At 37.1% G+C, this 12,764-nt stretch overlaps 1 protein-coding gene across 8 annotated transcripts in view; it reads left to right on the top strand.

The window, feature by feature from the left end:
* The window catches only part of CHM (CHM Rab escort protein), a 193,641-nt gene that overhangs the window by 138,619 nt on the left and 42,258 nt on the right, over window positions 1–12,764 (top strand). For all 8 annotated transcript variants that reach the window (XM_017953980.3, XM_021932889.2, XM_021932894.2 and 5 more), the window contains 2 exons: window positions 6,652–6,756; window positions 7,131–7,194. In XM_017953980.3, the coding sequence (XP_017809469.1) occupies window positions 6,652–6,756; window positions 7,131–7,194 (169 nt within the window). The remainder of the gene's footprint in view (window positions 1–6,651; window positions 6,757–7,130; window positions 7,195–12,764) is intronic.

Raw genomic sequence — 12,764 nt, 5'->3', positions numbered from 1 at the left:
TTAAATAAATGAATAAAGATTAAAGACTGACTATAACCCTTTTTGTGCTTTTCTTTGCACTGTCCATTTAGGAAAACTGAGAGAGGCATAAGTGGTCACAGCATTGAGTTTAATGTGGTGATTATACATCAAAATACTGTACCAACTTTGAGAGAAGAAATAGGGCATTGAGGAGGCACATTAAATCATGGTATATGGAATATGTAACCAAATGCATACGTATTTTCAGCCAGATTTTATTTTTCATTTTTGTTTGATTGATTCTGCTTTCTTATTTGAGAGGATGTAGGTACGTATCAGTGGTTCTCTTCTAAACCTTTTCACTAAATTCTAATACTGCATGCTTCCGTTGACTGTTTTTGGAAACACTGAATGTTCTAGTTGAATAGTTTTGTTTTCCTTTGCAGCTATGCTGACCAGGTAAAACTCCTGTAAATTAGATCTGGCCATTTAGTAGTATAGTATTTGATATTTTAGTAGGGTAGAAAAGACCTTGGACCAGGACCAGATACATCTATAACCAATAGTTGTAATTAATTACTTCAGCTACTGTTTCCTGTGTACTTCAGCTGTCTCACTTATCTGCTTTCCTACTATGACTCTCTCTTGATGTCAGGAATATATTTTTCTGATGTCAGGAATATATATTTTATGATGTCAGATATATTTTTCTGATGTCTATGCCTTTTTTTTTTTTTTCTATTTTTGAGACAGAGTCTCGCTCTGTCACCCAGGCTGGAGTGCAGTGGTGCAATCTCAGCTCACTGCAACCTCCCCCTCCCAGGTTCAAGTGATTCTCCTGCCTCAGCCCCCCTAGTAGCTGGGATTACAGGCATATGACCAAGCTTGGCTAATTTTTATATTTTTAGTAAAGACGGGGTTTTGCCATGTTTCCAGGCTGGTGTCAGACTCCTGACCTCAGGTGATCCACTGGCCTCGGCCTCCCAAAGTGCTGGAATTAGAAGCATGAGCCACCATGTCCAGCTGTCTATGCCTTCTCTAGATACTTGGAAGTTAGTAATGAATAGAATGTTAGACCAAGTTTGAGGTGACTGATTCTTAACACCATTTGTCATTGCTGAAGCACTGATTTTAGCATGGCCTGCTTGCAAAATGGTAGTGGTCATATTCTAGATACTTAACATCTGCCAACCCCCATGCTAGTTGTTATGGGCATAAAGAAGTGAATAAAACATGGAACCTGCCCTTGTATACAAGGAGACTTCAGTAAAGAGTACAGCTCTAAAGTTAGATAGATTGGATTTGGATCCTGACTTTGTCACTAGCTGTGTGTACTTGAGCAATTGTTTAACTCTCTATGACCCAGTTTCTTTATCTAGAAACTTGGACAATTGACTACACCTACCTCGTAGGGTTATTATAAGTATTAACTAAATAGATAAAGGTTGTAGAACCATTTGTTACACATTCTAAGTGCTAGCTATGTTAGCTAACAGTAACTGTTAATACAGTTGGAGACCTTGGAATCCAGTGGTGGGGGATACCTATTGTGAAGATTCTTCTGTGCTATGCTAGTAAGGAATTTGGACTATAATCAGATAGTTTTAAACAAGATTAGATTTGCTACTTTTAAGTTGGTAATTCTGGCAATGATTTGGAAGCAGCACTGTGATGGAAAGTGATTCTTCACCTCCTAAATCAGAGATTCGGTATCATTTTTTTCCTGTCTCTACACTATTCACAAGTACAGAATACTTCATTAACCATCCATCCATTCACCCATCCATGCAACAAGTATTATTTGTTTTCTTTGTGCCAGGCACTGGGGATACAGCAGAGAATAAGACAATCAGAGTCTTTGTTCTCATGGAACGTAGAGTCTACTGGGGGACATTACAGAACAACTGAATTTATAAGATAATTGCACGTTGAGATCTGTTCAGTATGCACATCTGGCCCCCTCCTTATTTAAAAAGCTTCAGCGCCTTTATATAATCTCAGAATAAAGTGTAAGACCTTTTTATATGACACATGATGAGTGAGACTGTAATCTGGCGTCTGTTTCCTTGTCTAGGCTCATCTCTCTTCCCTACTTGCCTTTCATTTTATTGTCACATAATACTGAACTGTTCATGGGTCTCTGTACCTGCTCTTCTCTTACTTGCCTTTGTAACCCTGCAAATGCTGCCCTTCTACCTGAGATATCTGTATCCTTAACAGATAATCTGTATCTTGCTTAACTGTATGTTATCCTTTAAAAGCAACAAATGTGTCACTTCCTCCAAAGAGCGTTCCCTGATGCTCCATCCCTCCACCATAAGATGAGTTAGGTATCTCTTCTAGTACTGTGCAATTCCCTATCCTTATCTTTTATCACCGGACTTTGCTATTGTCTTAAAATTGTCTCTGCCTGAATCTTCAAAAATTGTCTCTGTCTGAATCTTGTCCTTTAGAGCAAAACATTTTTATTCTTACCTCTTAGAACAGCACACATGGTTGTTATGCTATACATTTATGTTAAACAAATGAACTACCAATTTGCTAGCAGGTCATCTTATTAGACATTATAAGAGTCTAAGGCAATATCAGTGGAGATGGAGAGAAGAGGCTAGTTTCAGGAAGTATTTATAAGGTGGAATCAAAATGTTATAGCAGACTAGATATAAGAAGAGATTTGAGGTAGGAGAACTGCTGGTTATTCCATTAGCTGACATAGGGATTCCATGGGAGTGGGAGCAGGTGAGGAGCCATGATAAACTCAGTTTGCAGCATGCTAGTTTTGAAAAAACGCTTGGCTAATAATACTGTATTTTTCCTTGAGATTTGGTAAGAGTAGGTTTTAAGTTCCTCATGACACCCACAGATGGTAATGATGGGTGGCGATAGATGTGTTAATTTGAGGTAATCACTACACAGTGAATATCAAGTCATTACATTATGCACCTTGAATATATACAATTTTTGTTTTTCAATTATTTATTAAAAGGGAGCTTGGAGTCTATCCAGAAAGTAATAGATAATAGACAGTTACAAATATGGATACAGAGCTTAGCTGAGGTCAGAGCCTAAAACTATAGATTTGAAGTTATTTGCCTTGTAATGGTGTTTAAAACTATTAGAGTGTTTTTCACCCAAAAAAAATGAGTGGGAAGCATTTGAAATGGTTTTATGGATGAGGTGGCGTTTGAACTAGTGTGTTTGAGAAAGCTCAGAAGGCCATAGTGACTAGGGAAAATTATTTTGTTTTCTTTAGTGATTGAGAATCTTCTAATTTCCTTACTACATTTTCCTTTAAATTATTCCATATGCGATTTCCGCTTTCTTTATCATAAAATTATTTGGTATATTCATTCTGAAGATCACAGAGATTGAATACTCCTTTTAGTGTTATTTTTCTCTTCTGGGCCAAATTCCAGATACTGACTTTTCATCTTACTATTTTCTTCCTCATCATCATTTTGCTATTTACACACTTATATCATTGAACCAAGAACTGAATAACTTGTGATTTGTTGATTTAGAAAGCTTAGCTCTAGAAATGTTCTCTCTGCCTTCAGTGTTTTGTATGATCAGCTTGGTCATTGTGTCTCTGTAACTGGGGACACCTGTTATGTTCCTCCTCAAATTACTATCTATGAGGCTCAGCAAGGCCCTCAACTAAATCTTACATGATTTAATCTTTCCTGGCTTCCTCAGGTTTACGTGGGAAGGGTATTTTCATGACTCTGGCAGCACTGTTTAATTTTGCTGCTTTCTGTTAATTAAATGTCATCTGATTTTTTTAAATGAATCTTTATAATACAAAGACTAAATTTAGATCAAAATCAATGTTTTTTTATTCATTGTTTTCTCAGTTAGGCCGAATATATGACAGTAAGTTAAATGTCTGAGAGGAAAACAAATCTTATTACTTGCTAAACATGTCTTGATTTGAGCAGCTTTGCTTAAGCCTAGAGCCTTAGTACTTCAGCGTGATATTATCAGGTGAGTCATGTGATTATCATCTACCAGACTGAGACTTGGGCATATACGACCATCACCTCAATTTTTGCAGAAACAAGTATTTTATCTGTACCAATAGCCCTTGACTTTTCTTCACCTAGCACAACATAAAAGATACAACAGTAACAGTGGCACGCTTGACAGTGATTCTTTCTTGGGATTTGGGAGCTTATCAGAATCTCCAGGGGTACTTTATAATTTCAAAAAGTCCCCCAGGTGTGATTCTGATTTGCTTCCTTCTCCTCCTTCTCCTCTGAGAATCACCGTTTCATTAGAAGCCTCAGCATAAATAGACACATGTGTTAGTATCTTCTCCTGGTATGGTTGAGCTCCCTAACTCCCACACCCCCATACTTGCCTTTTGAGTGATCTCCGTTAGTTCTTTCTAATATAACTTTTGAAACAAATGTCTGTCAACAAAGGTATGGCTACCACCAAAACAACCTTGTTCATGTTTAGAAGCCTACAAAGCTTGAGGGCCAAGTTTAATAATGCAGTTTAAATGGGAACCCTTTGTAAAGACTTAACACTCAGGTCTGAGATTTATATTAACACTGACCCCCTCCCCCAGTTTTATTTTAACATTTTATGATGAACATTTTCAAACTTATACTGACATGGAAGGAATTTCGAGAGAACACCTGTATATCCACCTCCTGGATTCTATAATTAACATTTTAATAAACTTGTTTAGTCACATATCTACCCAAATATTAACCCCTCTATCCTTGTATCGATTCACCTTTTTGATGCATTTTACTGTAAATTGCAGATGTCAGTTAAATTTCCCCTAAATACTTCAGCTTACATTTTATTAACTGGAGCTCAATATTTGTTTAGTGTTTTTCTTTTGATGTAAATTTACATACTGTGAAGTGTCCAAATTTTCAGTGCTCTTAACTGAGTTTTAACAAATGATAAATCTGTATAACGTAAGCCCCTATCAAGATACAGAAATTTAACACCCCCTTTTTTCTGCCCAGTTATTTCCTCTTGACTTTACATAGTCTCTGAATTAAAGGTAAGAAAAAGGCTTGTCAGTGCTTACAGGACAAATAGAGATTGATGTTTAATGACAGCAGATTTCTCTTCTCAATTGCCTGAAGTACTTTGTGTTTCAAATGGTATATGAGTGTTTTAAAATAGAAGACTGAGTGAATTACTTATATTTTCAGTTTTTAAAACATTATTTTGGAAAATATCAGATGTAAATACTTCAGATGTATTTTGTTAAGTATTTTATAAGGCAAGAGCTGTAGTTCAATGAAATATGAGGAGGTATGTATAGAAACTGAAGTGTAGAAGAGAAAGAAGGTGGAGATGAGATGGAAAAAATCATGTAAATATTACTGTAATATAACAAACGTTATATTTAAAGGTGGTTAATTGGTTAAAATATCTATTAATGTACATGTGACATCATTAGACATCATACTCTATCCTTACAGCAGTGGGATGCCATTTATTCAAAAATACCAGCATATCATAATCTGCCTTTAGGAAATGCAAATTAAATTCCTCTCACTACTGGTCTTGAGTGTTGGTCATTTTATTTTTAATGCCTTTATTCCTGGAAAATATCACTTATATGGCTTATTTTTAGAGTCATTGAACAGATTTTAACTTATACCAGTATATTTCACAGTATGCTTTCGGAATTAATTTGCTTACATTTTATGAGGGATAACACATAAGTTCATTTCTAATAAAATAATTCTATTCCCCAAAGGAGAAGCTGTGACACAAATAAATTGATATTTCCATAATCAAAAGATATAGCAAACACACAGTCATTTGCATATAGTTCCTGAAATATTGCATGCTGACTTTGTCAGTGCTGGTAAGTCCATTTCAAGGATGTTGCCCTTAGTCCATTAGTTTGGATAATGAGCCCTATAAAGTACATTTATAACTTGTGGCACTGCAAGGAGATGGATTCTAATTTTCATCCTTTTATCTAGACACATTGAAAGAAGGTCAATGGAGGGTTCTATATGATTCATTGTCCCAACACATATCAGATGACAGAGACCTGATAATGTCCGTGCATAAGTGTTTTCCTTATTTGGAAACAGCACTTCAAAGAAATCTTTCTATGATCATCCTTTGAAGTAAAGTGGAAACAGATATTAAAAGAAGCTCTATCACATTTTTCTGTTTCAAACATTATCCAACACGTGATCATATAGCTATTCTTGGACAAAAGAGAAACAACGTTTAACAGAAAAATAAAAACCCTGTAAAAGGCCTTTACAGGCTGTGAATGGTATAACAAGGTATTTAATCAATTTTTCTCTCTTTCTTTTCTTAGAACTGTGAAGGGGGATGGGGAGAAAGCCTGTTTTCTAAACAAAGGAAATGCTTCTATGTTCCTAAATATTAGAAAACTTACGGTTTACTATAATTCTTATCCTGACTTTATTCTTATTAATGGCATTCAAAATACATGTTTAAGTTGTATTCCATGTTCATTTTGTACTTCAAAAGCCCTCAAAACAGCAACAAGAATATATATTCTGTCATTTAGTGTCAGTTTTGTGTCAGAAAACGTGGAATTGTAGGCAAGTTTTAAATCTTATCTTCACAAGAAATTCATTTTAGATTCAAAATTGGTAGCTGATTATGTTGTTTTTCTCAATTATTTAATTATTAATATGAACTTTTATGGTATGCTTATCTTCTTTATAGATGTAAAGCAATTATAGATCAGTTTGGTCAGAGAATTATCTCTGAGCATTTCCTCGTGGAGGACAGTTACTTTTCTGAGAACATGTGCTCACGTGTGCAATACAGGTAAGGCCCCCTCCACCCATTAGCAAGTGAAGGTAATTTTACTGACATTTCTGTATAATTCTGTTCTTCAGGTAACTTGCAAATAAATGCCAAACCAAAGATATATTCAATATCTTACTTGACTCACAGGGTCTGGTATTAGGGGAGCCTAGCATAATTTCAACTCCTTTACTTCAGCTGGGGTTTGTCTGTAGGTCAGGCATTCTTCTTTCATGAGCCAAGAAAAGATTAAAGCGGAACTTGACTTGGTTTGGGGAGGTGACACTTTTATCCTGACTTAAATCTTTGAAACGTGCCTTCTGGTGGTTGTATAACTATAAACGGAACTTATCCATGGAATCAGAATTACTGCTTCACTGTTTTATGCATTACAGGCAGATCTCCAGGGCAGTGCTGATTACAGATAGATCTGTCCTAAAAACAGATTCAGATCAACAGGTAAATTCAGTCCTATATATTTTTAATAAAAGTTGTATATATGAAGATGTTTCGGTATATATATACATGGTGAACTAATCACTGCAGTCAAGCTAATTAACATATCTCTTTACATAGTTACCTTTCTTGTGGTGAGAACACTTAAGATCTACTTTCAGCAAATTTTAAATATACAATACCATATTATTAACTGTAGTCTTGTGCTGTACATTAGATCTCTAAAAGTTATTCTTTTTGTGTAACTGAAAGTTTGTACCCTTTGACCAACGACTCCCCATTTTGCCTAACTCCTGGCAAGCACCGTTTTATTCTCTGCTTCTATGACTTTGAAGTTTTTTGTATTTCACATATAAATGCAATAATGCAGTATTTTCCTTTTTGTGTCTGGCTCATTTCACTTAGCATAATATCCTCCAGGTTCATCTATGTTCTTGCAAATGGTAGGGCTTTCTTCTTTAAAGATTGAATAATATTCCATTGTTTACACGTACACACACCCCATTTTTAAAAAACCCATTCTTCCATTGATGGACACTTAGGTTGTTTCCAAATCTTGGCTGCAACGAATACTGCTGCATTGAACATGGGAGTGCAGACATTTCTTTGAGATACTGATGGATGTATACCCAGAAGCTGGATTGGTGGATCATAGGATAATTCTATTTTTAATTTTTTTGTGGAACCTCCATACTGTTTTCCATAATGTTTGTATAGATTTGCATTCCAACCAACAGCATACAAGGGTCTGCTTTTTTCTACATCCTCGTCAACACTTGTTGTCTCTTGTCTTGTTGATAATAGCCATCCTGAAAGGTGTGAGATGATACCTCATTGAGTCCTGTGCTTTCTAATAACATTGTTACTAATTTAATCTACGTAGTAATATGTATAAATCAATATTGGCAAAATACAGTGTATTAAGCTATATGTACTAAAGTTTGAATATCCCTTCTCCTAAATGCTTGGGGTCAGAAGTGCTTGGATTTTAGGGTTTTTTTGGGGGGTTTTAGAACACTTTGGATTTCAGATTTTTGGATTAGGGATACTCGTAGTATTTTTTAAATGTGTTTTTAAAAAATACACGATGGCAATAATGTAATGGCGTTGGTTTCTTAAGGATTTCCATCCAATGGAACAAATAGTTGCATCTTATATAATAGATTTATTTTAGGAAAATCAGACTAAATACTAGATTTTGACAATTATTTCTGGGAAGTTGAAAATACATTGTTATGGGAAGAAAAAGAGAATCCCCAGATAATACATTTGAAAATCTGGGAGGAAAAGACAGTAGCCAACCCTATGGCAATGATTTAAGTCCGCTGTTAGGCCTGGTGTGAATGAATTTCCACACATATCCCCAGTTATGGTGTTTCCTTACTACCATTATTCATTTCGGTACTCTCTTCTTTCTCCTTACCCCCAGTTCCATAGAGGAATGGCATTATGCCTCTAATTTTTCCTCAGTCAGACCTCTTAAATTCCAGGGTACCCAGTTCTCCTTCTGACCATATTTTATAGTTACTGATAAAATCACCTTACTCAGTAGGTGTGATTGTTGGTTCTGTATGCCACTGCTAAAAGTAGGCTTCTATAGTTCCTTAAGTTGAAAGCTTCTTCTGATATGAAAAAAGTGTGTAAGTGGATAAAGTCAATTCATTTGTCCCAATTTTTATTGGTAATAAATGAACATTATATACAAAAAAGTCCCCCAAATATACTTGTTACATGTGTAAGTATAAATATTTTCATTAAGCCATTCAGCAAACAATGAGTGCCTTTTACCTTCCAGCCAGTGTTGCTGCGTTCTAAGGAGACAGTGGTCACTATGATAGCATCTCTGCTCTCAAATAGCTTACAGTCTGGAGAATACGGATACTGATAAGTATTAACTCTAATTCAGTGTGACAAGTGTGAGCATGGGCATGTAGAAGAAATAGTACAGCAGCTATTATATTACTTACTCCACTCTCCTACAATTACTGGTTTATTATCTGTATCTCCCAGTAAGCTATGAGGTTTGTGAGTGGATCAAAGAGTGCCAGGGAGGCAGAAGAGTGAAGAGAGCAAATAGAGATAACTCTTGGAGGAAGCTAAGCTGTGAAGAGAGTAAGAGAGAGGAACTGGTCTTTGAAGAGGGACGTGGAGATGAAGAGGGTGTTTCTTTACTTTAAAAGATTAGTGTATATATTTCAGCTGATGGGATGAAGCCAGTAGAGAGGGAGAGGTTGAAGATACCAAAGTAAGAAGGAGGATAATTGATGGATCAAGGTCCAGGCAAAGGCTGGGGAGGCTAAAATTCAGAGAACAGGCAGAAATGTTGCCCTTGGATGGAATGGGAGACACGTTGAAACCAGAGGGTTAATACATTTGTAGATTTGGGAATTCCCATCTTATGGGTTACATTTATTCTTTAAATTATACACAAAGTGAGGTCATCTTTTGAGAGTGGGGTGTGCAAATGTGGATAGGTAGAAGCTCAAGGAAAGATGTAAAATAATCATCATAAGGAGTCGGAGAGTGTACTGTCTCATGGTCAAATTGCTGAGCAATATTAATGGCCCAGTTGAGTCTGAAGGTCATGGATCTATAGTGGCATTAATCTGCCCCTAGCCTTCCAGCTCTTTCATTCTCTTACCTCCCGCCACCCCCTAGTCTGTTAAGAGATGTACAATTCTTCATTCCCTCTGTTTCTTTTCAGTTTATCTCCCTTCTGCCCTTTTCCTTTTCCCTATGCTAGACCCCATAGTAAATCTTCTGAATTGCTCTTTGTCTGACACTCCCAGTACCCATGTTGTCATGTCCTTCCACTACACCCACAGAGGAAGATCCCATCCCTGAGTCAGGCTATAATCTTCACCTGGATCACTGATGGCTGCTTAAGAAGACCATACAACCAGACAGACTAACCATGCCACAGATGCAAGGGTGCCAGCGTTATTCAGCTGGACCTTCAGCACACATCACCAGTCAGTTCTTCCACTGGCCTGACATCTCCCTTTCCCTTTTCCCTCAGTGCCTAATGCAGGTCTTCATGATTTTACCCAGCCTGCTTATCCCTTGCTCCTCTCAGCCCACTGCCCCTCCCCCGACCTTGCTTCACTGAAAATAGTGAGGCTATCCACCACGCACAGTAGTCTTTGACTTCCTGTCCCACCACCACGTGTGTACTTTAACTCACGAATGAATCAGGAGGCTCCCCTCCTTGTTCAAAGCCAGCCCCTTTGACAAGTGCCCTTGACACACACACACACACACACACACCCACACACACCCCACCCTTTATTGCCTGCTCTCTCTCCTGTATCTTCAGCGTCTCCTCACTGTTGCTGGCACCATTTTGTTTTTAAACAGACATACACACACATACACACACACACACACATACACAAGCAAGCATTTTCTATTTCATATATGCTAATATATATATACACACACACACACTAGCATTTTTTGTTCTAAAAATAAAAAAGGAACCACTCCCTTGATTCTGTCCCCATCTCTAGCTATCTTCCCTCTTATCAACATTTTCAAGACAGTGTCTATACTTGCTGCCACCAGTTCCTTACCTCCCATTCATTTCTATGACACTGCAACCTGGTTTCTATCCTCATATTTCTGCCACATTTTTTTTCTTGCTAAATTCATTAATAACTTCACAGAAGTCAGAGCTAGGGGATATTTTTTGGTTCTTGTCTACTGGGACTTTTGGCAATGTTATTATTCCATTTCTCTTGAAAGTCTGTACTCTTGGCTTCCATGAAACTCTGCTCTTGTGGTTCCCCTCATGACTCTGTTTCCTCTCTACTTCGTTAGTGGGCCCTTGTTCCTTTACCCAGTCCTTAAATATCAGGGCTCCTCAGTGTTTTTCTCTCAGCCCACAGTTTGTCTTGCTGTGGGCATACTCACTAGATGACTCTGTGTAGTCTCATGATATCAATTCTGCATAAATCTTGGTGACAGACACTTCTATATCTCCCAGGAGTGTCTGGCCCACAAGCTTCCTGCTGGACGTCTGTCAAATGGAACACACTCAAAACTTAACTCACCATCTTCCCTCTGCAAATTGCTCCTCATCCAGTGTTCCCTACTTCTGGGAATAGTTCTGACATCCTTTCAATGGCAACTTCTTCCTTCCCTCTCTGACATCTCATCAACTTCACGTCCTTCAATGTACTTTCTAAAAGTTGCTTTGATCTGCCTTTTCTCACTGTTCCAGTTACGGGACTCATCATCTCTGACTCGTAATTGGTCATCCTTCTCTCATCTTGTCTACTTCAAATCTGCCTTCTACATATCCTTCAGAGTGATCAGTCTAAAGTGTGTGTCCTGCTTGTCTTTCTTTGTTTCCTGTAGAGAGTTTTCTTCCTTCATCTTCTCCGCCCCCCCTTTTCTTTTTTTTTTTTGAATTGTACAGTATAGATAGAATGATGAGACTTAGAGGGAAGAATAGGTGTGAGTCCAGGTAAATTTTATGGTATTAGAGGGTTGAGGGAGTTCTTTTTTGATGGTTTTTATCATCTCTATGAGGTTTAAGACAGTTAACTTCTCAGAGTTCAGGTGACGGAGGTACTGTAGTAGGAGGTTACTAATCGCATCTCAGTTAAAAAAAAAAAAAGTGATAGTTGTAGAAATCAAAAGAAGTCCTTACATGTTATTGCACTCATTAAGATACTTTTCCAATTATGGTCATGTTTTTAGTTATACTCATTTAACTGTTGTTCAACATTCAATGTCTTAGTGGCTACTATCTCTTTAATGCCAAAGTGCATTTCCTATCATGAACAAAGGGAGTTGAGAGGAACATGGAGAAATAAGTTTTTGAGACATTTTGAGGCCAGAAATGTACATAAAAGTAGGATAGTCATGGTTATCAAAATAATTTCTATTGTAAAATTTGTTTTAGGTGTTTCCTCTTTGGGCCATCACTGTGACATTCTCAGTCAAAATGTAGCATAGCACTTATAGGGCAAAGTGCAAATGCACTTTTCCCTTTTGATAAGTATTTTCTATGTGAGAGGATAAAATTTCCTGAGATTGAAGATTAGATTGAGGATTAGTATTGAAACTTTAGGATCTACAAAGAAACATTGACCTGGGCCGGGCGCAGTGGCTCATGTCTATAATCCCAGTACTTTGGGAAGCCAAGGTAGCTGGATTGCTTGAGGTGTGAGTTTGGGAATCGGCCTGGCCAACATGGGTAAGAAAACCCCATCTGCCAAAAATACAAAAAAAAAAAAAAAAATATATATATATATATATATATATATATATATATATATAGCCAGGTGTGGTAATGCATGCCTGTAATCCTAGCTACTTGGGAGGCTGAGGCACGAGAATCATTTGAATCCAGGAGGCGGGGGTTGCAGTGAGCCAAGATTGCACCACTGTACACACCAGCCTGACAGCAGAGTTGAGAGACTCCATCTCAAAAAAAGAGACATTGACCTGAAGATCATTTAAAGTTTTTAAATATAAAGATATAAAGCCATCTAGCATATCATTAATGCCTAGGATAGTATACTACATATCAATAAATAGTACTTAATAATTTTACATTTTACTTT

The sequence above is a fragment of the Papio anubis genome, chromosome X (assembly GCF_008728515.1).
Source record: "Papio anubis isolate 15944 chromosome X, Panubis1.0, whole genome shotgun sequence".
NCBI lineage: Eukaryota > Metazoa > Chordata > Mammalia > Primates > Cercopithecidae > Papio > Papio anubis.
The sequence above is the reverse complement of the archived record's forward strand: the minus strand, read 5'-3'. Positions and strand labels throughout refer to the sequence as shown.